Here is a 23,759-nt window from a genome sequence, read left to right as displayed (position 1 = left end):
CTCCACAATTCATGAATCACTGACTCATTATTTAATCCCACTGCGAAGCTTCGAATTCGGCTCGAATTCAACTTTTACAAAATGATCGAAGGTCAGCCCTAGTACCTACTGGAAAGCTACAGTACGTCATTGTGACAGTAGAGAATCAACTGAAAGAATGGAACTTGGATAAATTACAGAGTCTCTTTATTGCTTTATGACAAAAAAGGTCAACATCAGTTAATTATTTCTCTGTCAAGTCCGTATATATACGGACCCCAACGTATACTCTGTGTGTGTGTGTGTGTGTATACACGTGTGTGTGTATAATGGTTGAGCCCCATGGCAGCTTTTAACATTGATCCGGTTACTATGCAACGCCTCCGTCACCACCAGCTATGGGACGTTAAATCTGATCTCCGCTTTCCTTGGTTACGAGCAGGATTTTCAAACCTCCATAAATCGGAATCCAGGTGAGCTGTCCATGGTGGATCTTCAGCCATCCAAAGTTCGGATGTAATTTGTGACTTTGTACTGCGAGACTTTGTTCTGGCGAGAGGTGCAAATGATACTAAAGTGTGTGTGTTGAGTCTGTGTATGGGGTGGGGGGCAAACTCTCCTTCTCTTAAAGTGAATGTGGCCAGCATAGGTTAACTTCATTTCAGCAACCTGGCAGTCTATGATATGGGTGTGTCTGACCATAAAGTAATTTCCATGGAGCTGCCTTTCCCCCCCTCCCATACCAAACTCAAACGCCAAATCCTTCAGAAATTTCAAACACATCAACCCAGACACCCTGACCCTGGACCTCCATCACCTGTCTTCTGCCACCCACTCATCAGCAACTGAATCGGTGGATTTCTACAATAACTCACTGTGTAATCTCCTCGACACTCACGCCCCAAAACAGACACGGACTTTCACCTTTTCACGGTCAGCCCAATGGTACACCAGTGAGCTGCGGAAAACGAAGGCAGCAGGGCGTGTCCTTGAAAGGCGCCTCAATTGCTATGCTGATGACCCACAACTCTACATAAAACTGGACCCAACCCCTCCCCGCTTTGCTGCCCCATCACCATCTTCACACAACTTCCTGCAACTAAACGGCTCCAAAACAGAAGCCATTCTCATCGGCACCCCACACCAGGTTCAATCATCCCCCATAACAAGCATCGCCTTCTCTGGCCAGGACATTCCACTTTCAACTGTTGTTAACTTGTTACAAACCTGGGTGTTACCCCCACCTCAACTATGAGGCCCACCTCAAGAACATAGCCAAACTCTGTCCCACCCTCACTCTACCTGATGCTGAAAAGCTAGTCCACGCCTTTATCTCCTCCAGGTAGGTTGGACTACTGTAACGCACTTCTCATCAGGATCCCTAGCAAGAGCCTTCAAAGGCTCCAATACATCCAGAACAGTGCTGCTAGGATCTTGATGAGGGTGCTTAAATACGAGCTCATCACACCCATCCTCCGCTCACTCCACTGGCTCCCTGTCTCGTTCCGGACTGAATACAAGATGTCCCTGCTAATCCACCAGTGCATCCACAGCACTTGTCACCCTGCAATCCTCAACCTGCTCCCTCCGCTCCTCAAACACCAAACTCCTCAAACCCATAAAGACTAACCTAAGCACCATGGGTGACCTTCTGCTCGGTCGCCCCCGAACTGTGGAATGCATTCCCCGCCCACCTGAGAGCCCCACAGTCAGTCGACACTTTCAAGAGTGAGCCCTGCCCTTATGTTTAAAAAGTGTTCCCGTTCTATTAGATGTTTTTAACGGTGTTGTTTCTTCTGTTTTTATTCATTTTCTGTAGCACTTTGAGATTCTCATGAATGTAAAGTGTGTTATATAAATAAAATCCATTATTATTATTTATGCTAACAGCTAGTGGCAGACAAAATAATATGGTGGCTTGACTTCCTTCCTTCCTTCTTTTGAGGAGACCCCACCGGGAGGATGTAGTAGAGAGGCTTTGTCCTACTCCTTCCATTCAACATTCCCCACTGACAACACCTCTGCTTTTCCCCCAGGGCTCTGGAAGGAAGAAGTTTTATGTCCTCTCAATGTTTCCGTACCCGTCAGGTCGTCTGCACATGGGACATGTGCGTGTCTACACCATAAGTGACACCATCGGACACTTCCAAAGGATGAGAGGACACCAGGTAACAAATATGTAATTTTTTTTTACTAAATATCAGAAGATTGTAGTCAATTAGTCTATTAACATTTATCTTGGCGGGCCATTATCCTGTCGTAATGCCTGATTTGTACTTGGCTGCATGCCAAAAATAGGTCAAGCTCACAACAACGAGTAATAGTGGAGCGTAACACCTGTGTGCAACCAAGAATAAAATGACTTGTCTTACTATAGTTCTACTGGATCTCTTATCTAGTTATCCCTCCCTAACATTTTTTTGTCACAGTTTTAGTCGATGAAATGAACACTGAGTACACCTCCGCATGACAGATGGACTAAACGTAGCCTACTGTTACTGTCAGTCGGAAACCTTGTATGTCCAAAACCGTTGGACAAACTAAAAAAAGAGCCTGTGTTCCAATAGAGCCGTTGTACTCACAAGCTATTGTTAGTACTTTTCAAATTAACCACTTTCAATTTTCAGCATACTGCAAATCTGTACGCTGTGGGCGATCTCAGAAAGTTCCCCTTAGATAACTTCCTAATTATTCGATTCAAATCAACAACAATCATCAACATCAATCAATCAACATTTTCGAAATATGAATTTAGGCATACTTATACCATCTCTGCCTATTCGTTTTCACAGGAGTGGACTTCACACCTCCAGACAGCCCATTGTCTGGAGGTTTGAAGGTTGGGGGGTTGAAGGTGTCAAAGCTTCTGGAGACGGTAGCCAATAACATCGCAGGAAAAGGGTCTTTTTGACCTGAAGTCAGCTTGTGTGGTACCTGGCCTTACTATGCGAGTGTTAACACTTTGATTGCTACAAGATCTCGACAGGCCTATTTGGATGTTGCTACCGTTTAACATTGCACAAAGGCCTTGTTCGGGGGCCCACAGCAAAATGTTCTCTTATAGCGAGAATCACACGCATACATCAAAAGAAAGCTGAACTTGTCCACTTCAATTAAAAAAATACATTTTGATTTTACCATGTTCCATTCTGGAGATATTGACCTTTTTGCAACACCTGCATTTGCCTGGAAGTGGTTATCTTGAACAGCGAGCAGAGTTATGGATGGTTTAAAGTCAGAGACATTGACAGGCAGATATAAAATTGAACCCAATAAATATCCTATACATCCTATACACCGAATGAAAGCCCTGAATGTGTACTTTTACGAGGAAAACAGTAAACATTGATCCCATCTACAGTTAGACAGTAATTGGTTATTGAATGCAGCTTGTGCCCACCAGATAACTTCAGAGAAGACATGGACGTGAACTCCTCAATATTCACAAAATAAGGCCTATAGCGACATATAAATACTATATACCGTATGAAACAGAAGACTCTCTGCTTTCATAAGAAAAAAACTTCTACTGTAGTAATAATAAAAATCACACCCATGTGAAGTGAGTGGTGCAACTCTGTCCCATATTCTGTTCTCTGCTTATTCAATACAGCTCGCTATATACGGACTGAGGCAGAAAGTCATGTAAACCTTTTATTTACAGTTTGGTCTGTAAACTTCTACTGTAATAATAAAAATCACACCCCTGTGAAGTGAGCGTTGCAACTGTTCTGTACTTATTCACTACAGCTCGCTATATACGGACTGAGACAGAAAGTCATGTAAACCTTTTATTTACAGTTTGGTCTGTAAACTTCTACTGTAATAATAAAAATCACACCCCTGTGAAGTGAGCGGTGCAACTGTTCTTTATAGTTGCACGGTGCAACTGTAGAGAACAGTTGCACCGCTCACTTCACATGGGTGTGATTTTTATTATTACTACAGTAGAAGTTTTTTTTCTTATGAAAGCAGAGAGTCTTCTGTTTCATACGGTATATAGTATTTATATGTCGCTATAGGCCTTATTTTGTGAATATTGAGTTCGGGTCCATGTCTTCTCTGCAGTTATATCTGGTGGGCGCAATGTGCATCCACCCAGTATCCAATTTATGACAAACTGTACATGGGATCAATGTTTACTCTTTTCCTCGTAAAAGTACACATTCAGGGCTTTCATTCGATGTATAGGATGTATAGCATATTTATTGTGTTTATTGTTATATCTGCCTGTCAATGTCTGACTATAAACCTTCATAACTATGCTTTCTTTTTGATGATGATTGCCGCCTCGCCTAATCTATCTCACTGCTTTCATTGTTTTGATCGCAGTAACATTGGGGGCTGGGGGGGGGGGGGGGGGTCATGGGCACATTGGGCAGCAAAAGTCTTGATCCGTACGGCTATAAAAAGTCCCATTCCACCGTTCGGTTCAGAACTATAGTATAACGGTGAGACGCGTTGTCATCAGCTGATTTTGTTTTTCAAGCTAGTGTAGGGGAACATGCCTGGGCATGCTAGCCTGGCACGGCCAGACTCATAGCGAGGGTTCACTGATGTTTCCTCCGGGGAAGAATCTTCAGTGAATCCCCGCTATGAGGCTGGCCAAGCCAGGCTATGGGCATGCAGCTTGGGGGCGATGGAGGGGAAAAAAAAGCGTCACCCGGCTGTGATGTCGACGAGAAGGAAAAAATGACTTCCACAGATGACAACACCACGGTTTAGGTCGCGGAAAAGTTCGTTATACATTACACCCGGGTCGATTACGTCCCCGACGCGTTCATTGCGGTCTTATCACTACAATTATAATGAATAAAAAAGCGTTACAATCACACGTCTGAGCGATCTCCGATTATGACGGCTCTGCATGGCGATACGTGATCCACCAACGGAACACTGTCTTGTCGTGGCGGCCCCTCGATACTGTGGTTAGTTCGTAGTATTGTAGGCTCGGGGATCGTTTGGTCGCTACAGTATGAAGAAGGAAACATGCATATGTCCATGTGTGTTGCAGATGTTATGCATTGCAATGCCGATCTGGTGCATATGTGTTTAGGCAATAGGCAGCGTTCCGTTCAGCGTTCATCATGTTTTTTTCCGAGAGACAGAGGAGAGCATGTACCCCCTCGCAAGATCCTCCTCCTGGAGAAACAGGAGGGGAGGGGGGAATCAAATGTCCGAGCCGAGGTGGAAAGCCTGGTGAGGCGAGGTTAGGTGAAATTTGATTCTTTTCACACACCGACTGGATCGGCATGGGCGCAGCCATTACACTGGCTTCTACACGTAAAGCGGCCCGCCCTCCTGTTTTCAGGAGGGGAGGGGTTTGTTTTTTTTGTTTGTTTTTTTCTGATCACGTGAGCGGGACTAAGCAGCAATGATAGGGCGATGGTTCTTCATTGTCCGGGTGGGTAAAAAGATGAATGAAAGTATGCTATAAAAAAGTGATTGAAACGTATTGATACGTGATTCGCACCCGACGTTTGATTAATTGATAACGTATTGATACGCGATTCGCGTCGGCTGTGTTAAAAGTAAATAAGATCTATAGTATAATATTGATTTTCATCTTTGTGACATGACATCACATGCCCATGAATACCCTGAACGTAAAAGCTCTATTTTAATGACTAAATAAATACAACACCGGAATTTAGATAAAATACAAGATCGATCATGGCCATTCATGAGGGGGAAAATATGGTGATCATATTCGAACCCCTATTTGTAATGTATGGCTTCAGCTGGAGTGGTGCTGCTACCCTACACCAAAAGTTGTCAATTGTCAAAATTGTTGGGGTGCTGTGGATGAATACATCAGAGGTGCCCTGAGATGAGTGGTTTGAGGACCACTGGTATAGAGACAGACGAAACAAGGTCAGAGTGAAGAGAGAGACATGCAAGACACTATGGGAGTTGGATTTGATTGAACTCAGGGTCTTACGGCTCACAAGGAGCAATGTGGTCCCATGCATGGGCTGGCAGAGCCACCAGGCACCCCATCACTGCCAAGCCATTAGAAAGCATCAAACTAAGTGATTGAACTGTCCTGTCCGGTTGGCGGTTGCTAATAGCCTTTGGCAGCTAGACGCAAGTAGTCCTGTCACAATTATTATATAATCTTCTAATCGCGATTATTTGAGATAATAGCAATTGTTTTAGCATACTCAAAACGCGTCATGATGTGATGTGTTTTGAGCTTGTAGTTTGGCTGTTTCCACCATTCCACCAAGTTATTAAATTATCTTATCTATGTTATGTGTCATATCTGCCCTCATGCACCTTTTGGTTACGAATCATAAAAGCCAAACAGAAATGTAATTGTTATTATGTTCACATGTTCAACGGCCAAACAATTTGTGTGACAATTAATCGTCAAGTAAAATGTAATCGTGACACCCCTAAACGCAAGCTGTGTTTGCGGGCCCCTAGTCCCCTATATGCTTCTGCAGATGGGGTGCCGCCGTGCCGGGTGATAGGAATATTTATTAGCAAAGGTAATTTGTAAAAATAGTACGCAGCACTGATAGTGCTGGTAAACATACAGAAGCTAAGAAGCTGCACTGCAATACTGATTCTCAAATATCTCAATCTCTCGCTCGGCTAAATATGGTGAGCTACTGTAGCTTGAAAGCCTCTTATCTTATTAAGTTGCATGGAAGAGTTTATCAAACACAATTTCTCAAACACACACACACACACACACACACACACACTGTGTGTGTGTCAACTTATTTATTAGCACGGCGAAACGCTTCGCCAGGTGCTATGCTCACGGCGAAATGCGTTGTGCTAATAAAGAAGTTGATGCAGTAAGTTGTCCGTCTCTGTTCCCTGGAGTGTGCAGTCCCTTCCTTGGAAGGTTTTTTTTAATATATATATATATACACACACACACACACACACACACACACACACACAGAGAGTATATACTGTGTGTGTATATATATGAATGAGAGAGAGCTTCATCTCTCTCTGCTAAGGGGTGCTTAGCCTGATAAAAGCGTCCAGTAAAAAATGACATAAAGCTGAAAGATGGTATTTTTCTGTTTATCACATAGCCAGATTAAATTTGACCAGGCTGAGGGGAGTGATAAAAAGCACTGAGAGAGAGAGAGAGACAGGGTGATAATTGATAAACTGGTGGACTGCTATGACAGCTGACCAATCATTGCAGGGCGGCTGCTGTCGCTGTAAGCAACCTGGCTTATAGAAGGATCTTGCCGTGCCAATCATGGATTGGATGCCACGCATGCCATATTTGATCAAATGCTTGTTTTCACCTCGTTTGTGACTGAATAAGGCTACGGTTGGGTGATGAAAGAATTAATCATACATGGTTGCCCTTGGTAACCAACCTTTACCGTATATGTACATGTATAAAAGCTGTTACCCCAGATGAAAGGGAAGCGTGCTAATCACTGAAGGAATAAATACCAGCACTCACGTTATCCGTTAGGATTCTTGTTTTATTTCAGTTTTCCCCAGCAGGTGTAACAAACGGAAGAAGAAAGAAGGCCACCCGGCCGAAACGTCCGTCTGTCTGTTTGTTACACCTGCTGGGGGAAAACTGAAATAAAACAAGAATCCTAACGGATAACGTGAGTGCTGGTAGTTATTCCTTCAGTGTATACCTTCCAGAACCGTGCACCCGTTGCATCACTACATGGAACTATTCAACTGAGTGCTTGCTCTTGCTTCCTTCTTAAAGCGTGCTAATCACTCACATACCTATACTGGTTTTCAACCTTTTTCTTATCAAGGTCTATTATTTATTGGGCATTTGAGCCACAGACCACCATTTGATGAGATTTAGCCTCTCAGACCCAAGACTTTCCCAACTCACTTTCTTCTCGTTCTCCAATTGTGTAGACTACTAGACTTAAGTAATTGCGAACGAAGTGATCACTAACTATAGAAGCTGGCCAAAATTGTCTGTCTGTCTGTGTGTCTGTGTGTGTCTCACGCTGTAACACCACCCGCCCGCCACCAGAGGGCAACTGAAATTGGAAAGATACAGAGGTCTCTGTGTGTGTGTGTGTGTGTGTGTGTGTGTGTGTGTGTGTGTGTGTGTGTGTGTGTGTGTGTGTGTGTGTCAGACTGCCACACCAGTTTCTTTCGCTTCCCACGTTTACGCGTCTTACTTGTGTCTTTACTTAAGAGTAAACAAAAGTTAAAGATCTACTAATGGTCCATTTGGTTATCAACTCCATCATTATGATTAAGCTGGGGTCCACGTGGAACCTCCTGGTCCCCGGACCACTGGTTGAAAACCACAGCCTTACATGACAGTAATGGCCCAATGGCCCATTATCTCTCACTACCTCTCCTCCACTCTCCTCTCCTGAACACTGACTGTAGCCTAATAGGCCGTGAAAGTGTTTATCACTGTTTGTAGTGCAGTGTAGTGGAGTCTGTTTCAGGCTAGTGCTCCCGTCGTTGCTCTGTAATCGGCATGTTTCTACAGTACCTCACAGGAAGTGGAGAGATGGATTGATGGATGGTTAGAGACGGAGTGAGAGGCACGCACCGTGGAATAGAGGAGGTGCGCTAGATTGGAGCAATGTTGAGAACTCGACGGTGGTTGGTGTCCTGCCTAGACAAACAAAAACAAATCGTTTTTTTTTGTCTCCCAGTGTTTGCCTGAAATGACTAACGCTTAAAAAGCAGAAAACTGTAATGCTGAAAATGGGCAGACCTACAACCTTGGAACACAAAACACGACAGTTGCGAGCTTATTTATTTAGAGCAGGTACCTTGGCGTCTGACGTCTTAATACGACGAAGTATAAATCATCAGTTGAATACGTGCCACCACTGGCTAGTGTGTGCCGGCAGGTGCTTAATGTGGGTATCTGTGTTTTATTTGTCCGCACAGCGAAAGCAAAAGACCCATGAGGGGTTCTGCAGAGCTCACGTGCTTGCGTGCGCAGGTGGACATAATGCACACGCTGCGATTCTGTTTAAAGGCTGATGCTTTGCACAGTTGTGTGCTCGATTCAAACATTCATCTACTCGGCAAGGTACAATAGAGTACCAACGTCCTGACGTCACTCCCACTACCCCTGGGGTCACGGAAGTGTTTTTTCGACTGAAAATCCCCATAGAGAAATCTCAGAACGTGTCATAGAACTGTGTTCCAAAAAGAAACAAATCAGCCAGGCCATTCTGTCAGGTATGTGTCTCTGAATCCTTTATGATATTATACATTTGATAACGTCTGTGTTCGGATAAAGAAATAAAGCGTCATCATCATTTTAACCCCTTTATCCATATTTTATACGTTGGCTATTTTTTTTTTTATATACGTATAAGTGTACAAGCTCACAGTGCTGAGATTTCTGAACATTTTTGAAAAAATCTTGAAAGTTTTCACTTTCTAACGCAAATCTCTTTGGTATGGGGGAGGGGGCGGGGGCACAAAACCTTTTCAGATGGGAGTCCGTGGCCGAATGACATGAAACAGTTTGAGAGCCACTGCTTTAAAGTAAAAGACTTCTTCCACCACTGTAGTTATGTGATCAAGTGGAGTGTATCTCCCACCGTAGCGACACAGAGAGACTCCCCAGGCGATGTCTGTCGCTTGGTGTGGCGACAGCCGCCGTCACACGTGATTGGAGGCTCCCTCCCTCCTGCACGGGAGGATAATAACATCCGCTCAGCATCTGTTCGAGAGGAACTCCGTCAGTGTTGCCAGGTCTACTTATTTCCTTCTACACCAATTGAAAAGGGGGTGGGGGGACCCGTTTATCCGTTCATCTTTTTCTACCAAACCATTCTTTGCACAAATCTCTCCATGCGCAAATATAGGAAATACAACGCACTACATTGCGTCCATGCAACTGTCCTATATACTGTACACATCCTTGCGCAAAACCTACCTTTTATTCATTTATTTTACATTTTTCAAATTCAATTATTTTAATTTTTTTTTTTTTTTGCTGTGGCACTAGATAATTCTAAGCGACATTGGGCTAGTTTTTCCTGTATAGTCGCTTGTAAATTTTGGTGGTTGTGTTTTTTTGGGCTTATTATATGTTGTTAAACCAGTGGTTCTCAAAAATTTTCATGTCGAGGACCCCCAGATTTATATGCATTTGTCCCCCCCCCCCTCCCCTGATCTAAACATATTTTGTGCCAGTGTACGATTTTTTTTAAAGAAGAAAGAAAACAAAAAATAGCACATCTACAAGCTCACAACGCATCGATCGACTGTTTTGATCTGATTTATATAGGGTTAAAGTGCTCGTGGTTTTGTCTATGGTCACTTCTTCTTTTGGGCTTGTTTTCATAGACCTGGTTGCTTATTTCTCTCGCAAAATCTGGCAGCACTGCTTCTCATTGGCTTCTCGTACATGTGCTCGCACAGAGCTACACCCCGGCGACTGTCGCACCCCGCAAAAAATATCCTGGAAATATACAACGGTGTGGCTGTCAGCGCATCTTGTCTCCGTATGACTTGCCTGTTTTCTTCTTAAGTACTATTATTTTTATTGTGTATGTGTTCAACAACACAGCCATGTAAAATAATCGCCTTTTAGGCCCACAGTGGCTTAAAAAGTTTATACAGTATAAAAAAAAAATCACACCCGTGTGAACTGAGTGGTGTAAGGTCTTATGGCTATGTCTGACGTAATGAAATCATGTCTGACGTAATGAAATCACACCCGGGTGAACAGGGTCAACATAGCAACCATGCTAATTTTTTCTGCACAGACTAACAAAGCCAGTTGTAGGAGTGGTTTACACCACTCAAATCATGTCTGACGTAATGAAATCACACCCGGGTGAACAGGGTGAACATAGCAACCATGCTCATTTTTTCTGCACTAACAAAGCCAGTTGTAGGAGTGGTTTACACCACTCAAAAATGACGTCACATGACGTCACGGTCATGTGGCAGCCACCGCGTCATAGTAAATGTATTTTGCCTTTGACTTGGCCGACAAATGTGTCCATAGACTCCACATCTAGTCCACATGATGTCACGGGGGACACACAAAGCCAGGCCGCTCAAATATGAGCGGCCTGGCTTTAGCCAACGACGGCGATTATGGTGGTTTTGGCCAACAACGACGATTATTGAGGACGACCAATATGAAAGATGATGTTGAAAATGGTTGAAGTGTCATCGCCTGTCCGTCTCAGAGGGTCCCCTTGGAAACAACATAATGTCATCACTTCTCTTTCTGCCCATTAGACGAGAGTGTTTACACTTAATAAGCAAGCACCGTGTCACTTTTAATGAGCCGCAGCGTGCAGTGGATCTGATGTTTATCATTTTTCAGGGAGGGAGTCTCCTGTGTACCTGCCGTTCTCCTCTCCTCGCCTGGACGGACCAGTGGGTTCCCCTGGTTTCGCGGATGTAACTTCTCTATGGAGAATAACATCTTAAAATCGTCTCATATAAGCAATGTGGTCCAAAAATAAACAAACTCTCTTTGCGATATTGTCTGGGAGATGACTCTGTATCGTTTACGACAGTCAGTCGCTCATCCGTTTCTGGCGGCAGTAATATTAGCGCGTTCTTATGTAGCACGATGTGTGTTACCAAGTGGGATTGTGGATCGGCTGTTTGTCAGTAATAAAACCTTTAAAATGACATACTGGACATGAGGACGAAACGTAAAAATAAAGTTTAATATGTTTTATGCCTGGACAACATATAACTGAAGAAAAGAAGAACTCAAACAACACTCAACATAACTTAAACAGAGAGGTACTGGAGTCAACCTCTCCCCATGGCAGCCTTCTCTCTACTGCAGTGATACTCAAACTCCGGCCCGCGATTTTGACTGGCCCGCCAATCCAACGTGCTTAATGTCCTGATTGTCACGTATCCAACACACTTTCAACTGAGCTAATTGGACCTCCCGTTCCAGAGATAATGGCCAAAACGTCTTGAAAACGTCTTTAGTTTAATGTGGCCGTGACCGTCTCTTGTGTTGTCCTTGCGTTGGGTCCCCAATTCGGCTCAGTGGCCATACCTTGAGTTGGCTGTGTGTCCGCGACCGTCTCTTGTGTTGTCCTTGCGTTCGTGTTTGAGGGATTCCGATTTTACAGGGGCCAGTTTCGAATTGCAGCCGTCCGTAGGTGCCCTTTGAGAGCGGTTTTGAAAGAGTCAAAACCGCTCTCTGGCCCGCCAGTCCAACGTGCTTAATGTCCTGATTGTCACGTATCCAACACACTTTCAACTGAGCTAATTGGACCTCCCGTTCCAGAGATAATGGCCAAAACGTCTTGAAAACGTCTTTAGTTTAATGTGGGCTAGTGGTGTTTTTTTTCTTCTCTAGAAAGGCTGCTGTATCGATCCAGCACCATGAAATATCTGGGTTGACAAACACGCCTCTGTTCGGGCGCGTTCGGAAATACCGCACCGGAGCACACTGGCCTATTCGTTTGCATTGCACAGTGCGCTCAGTGCGCTATTTCTGAACACGTCCGTTGTCAAAGCCCCCCTTGCAATGCACTCCCTTCTCAGACCCCTTGTTAGGATGTTTTGATTGATTGATTGAAGAATTTATTAACAGTTTGCAGAATTACAGTACATTTCAAGCACAAACTCAATACAAAGGCTGTTAACTGTGAGTGGACGACCCAATTAAGCATTACACTTGTTTCCAATAGGGTCCACCATGTTCAAATCATCAAAACATTTAGAGACGTACAAATAGACACTTCTATAGACAGAACAGGAATTCATCATAAAGGAGGTAAAAAGGGAAAAGAAACATATACAGTGAGGGGAAAAAAAGGGGTGGGCGGTGGGGGGGATTCACGTTCAGCTCCGTTAATTTGTTTGTTTTCCTTGGAGGAGCTGCGTTGGGTCCCCAAGTCGGCTCCGTGGCCGTACCTTGAGTTGGCTGTGTGGCCGTGACCGTCTCTTGTGTTGTCCTTGCGTTGGGTCCCCAATTCGGCTCAGTGGCCATACCTTGAGTTGGCTGTGTGGCCGCGACCGTCTCTTGTGTTGTCCTTGCGTTCGTGTTTGAGGGATTCCGATTTTACAGGGGCCAGTTTCGAATTGCAGCCGTCCGTAGGTGCCCTTTGAGAGCGGTTTTGAAAGAGTCAAGGGATTCGCATGTCTTAATGACAGTTGGTAGGGCGTTCCACATTTTGGTGGCATAGGAGCGAAAAGAATTTAGTCCCTTGTTTGTGCCGAATCTGGGTTGTACATGGTTCGTTGCACTCCCTCTGGTGTTGTGGGTGTGGACTTCGTTAACATTAAGGAAGTATCTAGACAGGTACATGGGTATCTTGGTGGTGTATCGAATCTTGTGGACCAGACCCATTGCAAGATGCTGTACTCTGTCGTCGACCCTAAGCCATTCCAGCCTGTCGAAGTGGGCAGGGGTGAGGTGGGTTCGGGGGCCTAGGTCAAGTAGGAGCCTGACCAGTTTGTTTTGGGAAGTCTGGAGCCTGGTTTTAAGGGCCTTTGAGGTGCTGTGGTACCAGGAGGTGCATGCATAGTCAAAGAAACCCTGTACAAGGGCTCCTGTTAAGGTCTTCAAGGTGTTTTTGTTGACCAGTGAGGAGATCCTGTAAAGGAATCTTGTTCTATGGTTGACCTTTTTGATTACGTTGGCGGCCATTTTATCACCGGAAAGATTAGCCTCCAGGATGGAACCTAGGTAGGTAATTTCATCTTTACGTGTGATAACATTGTCACCCACTTTAACCAAGAAGCCATTTGCCTTGCTGAGATTACTATTAGAGCCAAAGAGAATGGATTCAGTTTTTCCCAGGTGTAAAGATAGTTTGTTATCAGCGAGCCAGGTGCAGATTCAGGTTCAGAGCTGAGGGCATTTTCAACCTGCAGTTTGTCCCTGTCCGAGACCAGCAGTGCTGAGTCATCTGCGAACAGGAACAAGTTGCAGTCACAAGCTGAAGTCATGTCGTTTACATATATTAGGAACAGTAGAGGCCCTAGTATGCTTCCTTGTGGAACGCCACAGCTCACTGGGAGGGGGGGGGGGGACAGTGTTCCGTTCACTTCCACCATCTGTTCTCTCCCCTCCAGGTAGGATTGCATCCAGCTCACTGATGTGCTATCGAAACCAATTGCTTTTAGCTTGTTAACCAGTATGGAGTGGTTCACGGTGTCAAAAGCCTTTTGGAGGTCCAGCATGACCATGCCGCAGTATTTGCCAGCGTCCACCTCTTGTTTGATGTGGTCGCTCAAATAGAGAAGGCATGTGTCAGTGGAGTGGGATGTTCTGAAGCCAGATTGGAACTCGTACAATAATTTATTAGTGGCAAGATACTTTTCAACCTGTTCATAGACTATTTTTTCCATCACTTTCGAGATGGAACTAAGAATAGAAATAGGGCGGTAGTTGCCGGGGTCTAATTTACTCCCTTTCTTGTGCAAGGGGGTTACTTTGGCCAGTTTGAAATCTTGGGGGACCTGTCCCTGTTTGATGGAGAGGTTTACTATATGTGGGTGATGATTGGAGCTATAGAGATGGCTGAGTCTCTGAGTGGAGTAATATCTAGTAACTGCCTTCCATTTATATTTCACAAAAGTTTTGCTCTTGTCGTACGGCCCGCTGTTAATTTTGCATCACATTGTAAACGGCTGTGCCTCATTATAGCCACACAAGTTTCTAACTTGCGGTCACAGTCGCGATACTTTTCACTTGTGTGGTACTTTTATATGGATTTAACTCCAGACTATCCACAGTCCCATCTCCCAGTCACGGAGCTGGGACTGACAGACCATCCACAGTCCCATCTCCCAGTCACGGAGCTCAGCTGGGACTGACACAGACTATCCACAGTCCCATCTCCCAGTCACGGAGCTGGGACTGACAGACCATCCACAGTCCCATCTCCCAGTCACGGAGCTCAGCTGGGACTGACACAGACTATCCACAGTCCCATCTCCCAGTCACAGAGCTGGGACTGACAGACGCGACGAGGAGCAGCACGTTCATATCCACAAAGCTAGAAGCCAGAAGTGTTGCCAGTATAACTCTATGGCAGAAACAAGCAACCAGGTCTATACAAAATAAGCCAAAAAGAAGCAACACTGGTCCTTTCTGGCCAGTGTTGCCAAATCTGTTTATAAGCGATTTTGGGATTATTTTTGTAGATTGAAGATATTGGGGGTCCTTTGCTCTTTGCATGAAAATGTTTGAGAACCACTGCTCTAAAACAATATTAGACAAAGTTTGAGCCACAAACACATGTCCTCGCTCTCTCTCTCCTCCTCCTTTTGCATAAATTAAATAGGCCTATTCATGATTCTACTTATACAGAAGTAGCCTATGTTAGTTTGTTTTATGGAAACAGTTGTTTGTGTTGAATGTACTAATTGCACATAATTATTCAAAAGAGAGAAAATGGGCAAGCCATAAAATAATGCACATTGCACTTGTCTTTTCATACGTCATGTGGAAATAAGGCAAATGAAAAGTAACATTAATGTTGTCATTTTATCAACTGGCCCCTGGCCCCTTGCCATTTTCATAATGTGGCCCACATGTTCAGCTATTTGAGTATCCCTGCTCTACTGAACCATTTCCCCTTTTATATAGACTCCTGACTCCACCCCTGGCTGAGCAGTCAGCAAATCACAATGCATTTAGCAACACCCAAGATGCTCCCCCTAAAGCAATCAATCAGAGCTCTCTTCAGGCAATCAAGGCAGCTTCCCAATTATAGCATCTGCATAGATAAACACAAGTATGTTAGATTCACATGTCACAGCAGAATGTGCACCTTCTGTGGGACTGAGAATCCAAATGTCACAACATACAATACAGCATAAATACAATTAATGTGTATTGTTGAACAGCATACATTACTCTGACAGAGGCTGCTCTGTCACAATGTGAAAAAAGTATATGAGAATTCAGAATGGGAAATAAAAAGACAAACCGGGTAGGATTTGAAATGACATCAGACTTTGGCACTCTATTATGAAGAGTACGAGCATGGAGTTGAGACCAACTAATGGTCGGCCAGCAGCAACTGCACTCTGTTTCCTTACTGAACATTCTCTGCGCATGTACTGTACGGCACTGTGCTCATTTCTAGTGCTCGGGTGGCGCAGTGTTAAGTCGATGGGATGCAAGAGCAGTGACAACACACAGGGAGGTATCAATAACAACAGCTGCAATGCACTGGCTCTCAAACATTTTCATGTCAAGGACCCCCAAATTGGTATGGTTGTATTTGGCCCCACATCCCCATCTGAAAAGAAGATTTGTGTTGTTAAAAATGTGCAAAATTACTCAAAAATGTTCACAATGTTTTCACATTTGAGAGCTCGCATCGCCTGGTAAGCTTGTAGATCAGCTGTTTTTGAATAGCCAAGACCCCCTGGCACCCCTTCAAGGACCCTCACTTTGAGAACCACAGGCTTAATGCCATATAGCACTCAGTTTTGCAAATTAGACCCGGGCAGTTACCAAGGATACCGATTCATGCTAGGCATCAGAGTCGTTAGTCAATACAGTTTCTCTCTCTCTCTCTCTCTCTCTCTCTCTCTCTCTCTCTCTCTCTGTCTGTCTGTCTATTTCTCTTTCTTTCTCGCACCTCTCTCTCTTTCTCTTTGTTTTTCTCTTACACCCCCATCTCTTTCTCTCCATCTCCCCTTGCTTCTCATCTCCACTTCATTGCCTCACACTCCTCTGCTCTCAACCTCTCCGTTTTATTCTCTCGCTCTCCCCCCCTCTCTCTCTCCCTCTCTCTCTCTCTCTCAAACCCTGGGCGGAAGGTTGAAAAACACGGATCAAAAGACCTAATGTTGTTTTGATGCTCCAGTTTCATGGAACAATCTACAACTCACACTAGAAAGAATGTCCCAATATCCTACGAACAATTTAACCCATCAATAAACTGTTTTCAAATATCCCTATCCCACTATATGTATTATGTAACTGTTAGATTTCTGTGTGTGTGAGTGATCTCGACAGCATTTCAAATTATGAAAATTACATCAATGCTCTTTTCGAGAATACACAGGTTTCAATCAATCACTCGATAAATTAAGTAATTAAGTGCTGATCTTAAGTACAATTTTTATTTATTTATTATTTATTATTATAGTACTTTGCTGGGTGTTGTATTGTATTTGTATATTTATGTATTGTCCTAATGTATGCATTGACCTGAGCAAAACAATTTTCCCTTGTGGATAATAAAGACAACTAATCTAATCTAATCTGAAAATACAAGATACATTTAGTTTGACTCTGTTTCACAGATAAATGTTGTGAAAATAGCCAATCTTAAAAAACAACGCTTGTAGATCCAATCATTATAAAGGTTCAGTCATCTGGTGGACCCCCCTCCAAATAAGGTGGGGACTCCCCCCCCCCCCCCCCCCCCCCCCCCACCCACCCACAGGTTTAGAACCCCACTATTGCAATAATCTGATCTCACAGATGTATTACTGTGCATCGAAACGTTCTGCTGGGTTGTACCTTTTTAAGATGCCCTTGTGAAGAAGAAAAAAGGTCATGCCAATCCTCATGCTTTTATCCGTAGGTGTTAAACCCAATGGGATGGGATGCCTTCGGCCTCCCGGCGGAGAACGCCGCTATCGAGAGAGGCCTCGATCCCGAGGAGTGGACGAAAAGGTACATGAAAGTCCTGTCATTCACGTCCTGCACAGTAAAGCCTCGTGTCAGGCAGTGTATCCATTTAACTGATTGGTCCATTTGGTTTCATTTGTACACTCTAGGTCAGTGGTTTTGGTTCCTGAACTTTTTCATGTCACGGACCCCCAAATTGATACTAATTAGCCCGCGGACCCCCATTTGAAATTATATTCCAGGGACCCCCATAAGAGAAGATTTTTACGGCTCTTGCAGTGATTCTCAACCCGTTGAATTTCAAGGACCCCCAATTTGACATGCATTAGTCTACAGACCCCCATTTAATGGCATTTCTATCTCTGGGACCCTAATTTATATTGTAAAATCAATGTTAATTGAACTCTGAGTGTACAAATGGAACCAAATGGACCATTAGGGTCCATTTGCTTTCAAACTATCATTTAGCTGGGGACCCCCTGGAACTCCCTCAAGGACCCCTGGGGGTCCCCGGACCCCACTTCTGGAACCACTGCTCTAGATTATATGTTTTGGTAAAAAAAAGAAAAAAAGATAGTAATCATTGCTATATTGTTCAGCAACCGGTTTCTCCCAGTCTCTCCACCTCCATAGTAAACTGAAAACACATTTTCAGGTGGATCACCATTCTTTAGCTTAAATTTGATATGTTACAATTGGAAAATTGGTCTGCTGATTTCTTTGTTTCTTCATCACTTCCAATTTCACTTATATTATCCTGTGTCCTGTATGAGTTCTCTCGCCTGTTTGGTATGAGTTTTCTGTTTATTAAAGAGCTGGAGAGACTAGGAGAACCCTGTTACTGTGCAAACACTATCGGTGATTAGCATGGGAATATACAGATTTGTATCCCTTTATTTAACAATAAAAATATAATCTTACAGTGGCTTTAACACTAAGCATTTTGAAGTGTACTTTGTTTGTCGTCCCTGCTGTTGGGCAGAAACCTCCTACCTCCATAAACGTTGTGTATAGACCCATTCAGAAACTAATCCCATGGTCGCAGGCAACGTATTTCCTGTAGGCGGAGCCGACATAGCTGCGGTGTAACACCTCTTCTACTACAGTGAATGTAAAAGTGACTGATGTTAGTCTGCTCAAACGTTACTCTTTTACCTGCTTTTTACTAACACTAACTTTATAAAGATGCCCAGAACAACGATGAACCTGTGTAGTTTATGGCTGCTCCAACTGGTGGCAACATTCAACGAGAGAAACGGAATGTCAAATACACCTCACCGCGGTGTCTGAGACCAGAGCTGGCTGAGAGGAAGCAGTGAAAGGTCCTGAAAGATACATAATGTCAGTCTTACACAATACCCAAGCTTTCTGTTGTATGAACACAAGGCTGTTGTACTTTATACCTCATAATTTAAATTATAATAATAATCATAATGTGTCAAATAAATCCCAAATCTATTTGGTCACTGTTACACTGCACTGATGTACTTGACTTGAGTAGCCTAATAAATAATAAAAATACATTATTATTACGGTATTATTATCATTATTAAGCATTTATAGTATGAGGTACTGTATAAAGTACAGCAGCCTTGCGTTCATACAAAAGAAAGAAAGGGCACTTCACCGGGACCGGTTCGTTTGTTTCCAAACGGACCACGGTGCGGTTCAACACAGTCGGACTTTATAGACGACAGCCGTCGGGCGTCAGCAGTTGTGACTGTGAGGCTGGATTAATAATTAGTTCTAATATCTTTATTACGGGAATGGGGAATCACTATTGAATATTGATATATCATATGACAGCTGATCTATCTTCATGAGCTGCAATATACACATTAACTTTATCCTATAGTTAGTAATAGTAACTATCTACTAGCTCAGCGCGCAACTGCGCAAATTGAGCTGGTGTTGCTACTACAGTGAATGGAAATAGGTGTGAAAGCGCCCTTGACATTATATATCTTTCAGGACCTTTCACTGCTTCCTCTCAGCCAGCTCCGGTCTCAGACACCGCGGTGCGGTGTATTTGACATTCCGTTTCTCTCCAAAGTTGAATGTTGCCACCACAGGTTCATCGATGTTCTGGGCATCTTTATAAAGTTAGTGTTAGTAAAAAGCAGGTAAAAGAGTAACGTTTGAGCAGACTAACATCAGTCACTTTTCCATTCACTGTAGTAGAAGAGGTGCTACAACATACAACATACATACAACATAGCGGTGTTACAACACCGCTATGTCGGCTCTGCCTACAGGAAATATGCCTGCGACCATGGAACCCGTTTCTGAGGTTTTAACCCGACAGCAACGATAAATTATCCAATTTTTTCTGTCACATTTGATCCTCATTGCTGCCTCTCTCTGTCCTGCGTCCTGTCCCTTCCTGCAGTAACATCGCCTCCATGCGGGAGCAGCTTGACAGCCTGGGGCTTTGCTTTAACTGGGACCGGGTGAGTAGGGGTAGGGGCTAGATATGAGACCTTGTAAAGCTCACAATGAGTACGTTTACATGAGGACTGAAACCCCCTTTTAATTCCGAATAAAAGTTAAATCCTATTAAAAGTTGTCATGTAAACACCTACAAAAACTTAAATCCGAATGAAAATGCTCAATGCGATTTAAAAACCATTCTGATGTAACTGACCGAATTATTCCGATGTTGAATGCGATTGAGAGAAAATTGGACTCAAGTATACACTCATTCGGATTTAAGTTCATTCTGGTCTTTCTGAGCATGCTCATTTCCAAGGCGCTCCAAATTCAAGGTGCTTCCAAGGCGCTCATTTCCAACGCGCGCCAAGGTAATATATCTTCCGAGGAGTTTGCACATAGAGCGCCTTTCTTCGTGCATTTTGCAGAACCAAAATCACAAAAAACGTGGAGCAGCAGCAGTGAGGATGATCCCACTGTTGATGATCTGTGAGTGTTCCAAAATCCAATCTGAACCATCCCGAGTTGATCATGATCAAGGCTAGCGCTGTATCTGCAAGATTCTGCATGGATTGCTACTATACAGTGCAGCGGGGGACTCACAGAAAGACAGTGGAGGAGAGAGCGCAATTCTGTCAGCCTGCTGATCAGTGATCACACACACACACACACACACACACACACACACACACACAGTTTCAAGCATACGCTATTATCGCTATAATGTCCATATCTATCCTATCCCCTTAAACTTTTATATAACTTGCCTATTCCAAGTTGCAACCTAAACGTTGATGAAACATAACTGCTTGCGCAGTTTGCATTGATGAGCAGCTTCAATCAATCTAGAATTAAACACCCAATTTATTCTCTGGTATACAGCTTACAGTGTTGCGCCCGGTATATATTTAATGCCATGCCATGATGATGATGAGGGCATAGATGGATGCGGCTGCCACACGTTCAATAACTCTGTCTCTATGGGTTCAAGCCTGGATTATCTTTCGTCGCGCAATGTTGTCGTGCAGATAACATTATGCGATGTACAAGACCACAGATGGGACACGTCAGCTCTTGCCTCTTACACAATGTACGTGCATTGTGCAAAGACGATGCACAAAGAAATCCATAATAGCCTTGTGAGCCGCATCAGAAAAGTTTACTGCTTTGTGTGTGTGTCAGTGTGTGTGTGTGTGTGTGTGTGTGTTCAACAGTCTCTCTCTCTCTCTCTCTCAAAAATAACGAGCAACCCTTGATACAATAATAATCAGTGTGTTGCGTGCCCTGGCCGTGCTGCCCATTTTCACACCCAATCGGACTTTTAATAAAGTACAAAACGAGATGATCACCTTCCCAGCGGAAACGTAAAGACGTACACATATATGCCCACCCCTATCCAATCAGAAGCCTTCCCAGCCCCAAAGCTGCTGCGGAATGAAATGATGGGATTTAAAAGTATCGTCCATGTAAACACTCATTCGGAATGACCATTTCCCATGTAAACTCGTAGCAAAAAACATTACTTCCAAATTATTTTATTCTGTAGTATTTATTCGGAATTAGAAGCCGTCAAGTAACCGCGTCATTGTCTCGCATTGTGTAGATCGGCAATATTTGCTCAGTCAGCGGTTCCCAGCTTTTCTGGCTCAATCAGGGCCCACTTGAAAATCTCGAAAGCTTTCTCTAGGTTTTATAAATATTTAAACCAGTATTTACTGGTGTTGTGACCTTTTTTTTTCTTTTTTGAAAAGTAACGGTTTTGAAACATACAAGGTTCCGCCAGAAAGCGACTATAATCGTCTCTGGCAGGTGGAAACCTCATATGTCCAAAACTGTTACTTTTCAGGATTCAAAAACATCAAAATGCGCAGATCTACAAGCTCAAAACACATCACTTTGCATTTCAAGCTAGTGGATCCGTTACTTTTGATGCTTTAGTCAGTTTAGTGTGACGCTAGCTAGTAAGTTCAAGTAGGGTGATGTTAATTTTAGGAGGAAAAAAAAAAGAGCTCTGCCCGACAGCAAGGATATACTGTACATGTGGGCCTGTGTGTGTAGCTACAGTACCTACTATGCCATTGTCCTGACCACAGCTCTATCTGACAGGAAGTGACCACCTGTTCCCCAGACTACTACCGGTGGACCCAGTACCTGTTTGTCAAGCTCTTCAACGCAGGACTGGCTTATCAGAAAGAGGTAAGTCTGGTGGGGCGCCGATGGCCTATAGCCGTTGACCCATATAGACCTGAGGCCCGTTTTGAAAGACCCCTTCTAAAACCAGTTTTATGAAAGACACTTTCAGACACTGACATTTCTCTGAGAAACTTCACAGAATTGAATTCGGAGTACCGAAAAAGACTACAAAACTACAAGGAGACATGCACGCGGTACCTGGCTTCAGAGATAAAGACTACAAAACTACAAGGAGACATGCACGCGGTACCTGGCTTCAGAGATAAAGTAACTTAACTCTGTTAACACCTTAAGGGCCCGGGCCTATTTAATCCATTAATAAAATGTGCCCATCGTTTATGGTGCCCGGACCACTTTTACCGACGGACCGGATGTTGTTGTGAATGTGTGTGTAGCAGCTAACATTAGCCACGCCACTATAGAGCAAGGGGCCAGTGAGGCTATTCAACGTTGAAGCTCTGGGCCCTAGTGGTAGGAGGAGGGACTACAGGCGGACCCGTGTATTCATGACCGGGAAACCCCGTGCAGCTGGGCTTTAACATGTAGGACCATCACTCCCTACGTCACCCCGGATGAGGAGGTACTTCCGGCAGTCTTCCGGGTGCTTCAAAACGCCACTGAGCAACTTCCACTGACATGAATAGCTGGGGGGGCCGAGCTTGGCGCCAGTTCAGTCTCTATCCTTTTATATACTCTATGCTATAGAGAGTTATTAACGTTTTAAGATTTTCGTTGTCGTCGGCTAAACGGGCAGGGAACATTTTCACTGTTGTGCAACACCGAGGATTGCGCATCTAGGCTGTGGAGCGATGCGATCCGTTTTCATATCACTAATTTGACGGAGATTAATCCAGAGGCGATTCTTCCTAAACGCAGACTACGCAGGCTGCGTAGGGCCCCCGCCGCCCCCGAATTCACAAAAGGCCCCCGCTCGCCCTGCGCAAAGTCGGCAAAGAGCGTGCTACGTTATTTGCGTACCGACGTTACGAAAGGAACGGTGAGCACAGGGCGGGCGGAGCCGTGGGGGCTTTTTACGTTATTTGCGCAGTGAGTGTAACGCTGCTCAATGGTGAAATCTTCCGCCAACAGCGTACCTTAGTGATCAGAATCAAGGACAGGCCTATCGTAGTAGACATTTCCACCACACGGAAACGCCCCCCTTTCAAAGTGTTATTTTGCTTCGGTGTCGTTTCGGACGGACGGGAGAGTAGCATATAAAAGACAACAACAACAACAACAACAACACAGATCTCACGGAACTCATCTTCAATCATGAAGCGTCTTTATCCTTCAGGAAATGATAAAAAGTTAAAGAAAAAGCGTAAGGATGAACTGCGGAAGGAGCAATCAGGTAAATAAACATGTCAACTTGCAGACTGACTTGCAGTGTCCTGTTCTGTGAATGTCGCGGGTTGTTGTTGTTGTGTTTACAGGCTGAGCCTGTAATCATCTCTTTTATCATGACATGGTTGGGAGTGAGTGGTGACTCGCTGTAGTCTCACTCTGTGACTAGCTGTGCAGTCTGATTTGTGCTCTTATTAAACGCATCAAATTCGTAGTTTTGTTGTTGCTCAGTATTGAAATATAAATAATTTAAATTGCAAAGGAATAATTACGAATT

At 44.0% G+C, this 23,759-nt stretch overlaps 1 protein-coding gene across 2 annotated transcripts in view; it reads left to right on the top strand.

The window, feature by feature from the left end:
- Positions 1-23,759, top strand: part of lars2 (leucyl-tRNA synthetase 2, mitochondrial) — an 87,955-nt gene that overhangs the window by 11,589 nt on the left and 52,607 nt on the right. For both annotated transcript variants that reach the window (XM_079503049.1, XM_079503050.1), the window contains exons 3-6: positions 2,016-2,147; positions 17,469-17,560; positions 19,905-19,965; positions 22,052-22,141. In XM_079503049.1, the coding sequence (XP_079359175.1) occupies positions 2,016-2,147; positions 17,469-17,560; positions 19,905-19,965; positions 22,052-22,141 (375 nt within the window). The remainder of the gene's footprint in view (positions 1-2,015; positions 2,148-17,468; positions 17,561-19,904; positions 19,966-22,051; positions 22,142-23,759) is intronic.

Source organism: Electrona antarctica, assembly GCF_951216825.1.
Source record: "Electrona antarctica genome assembly, chromosome: 6".
NCBI classification, from domain to species: Eukaryota; Metazoa; Chordata; class Actinopteri; order Myctophiformes; family Myctophidae; genus Electrona; species Electrona antarctica.
This window is presented reverse-complemented; position numbering and strand designations above follow the sequence as displayed.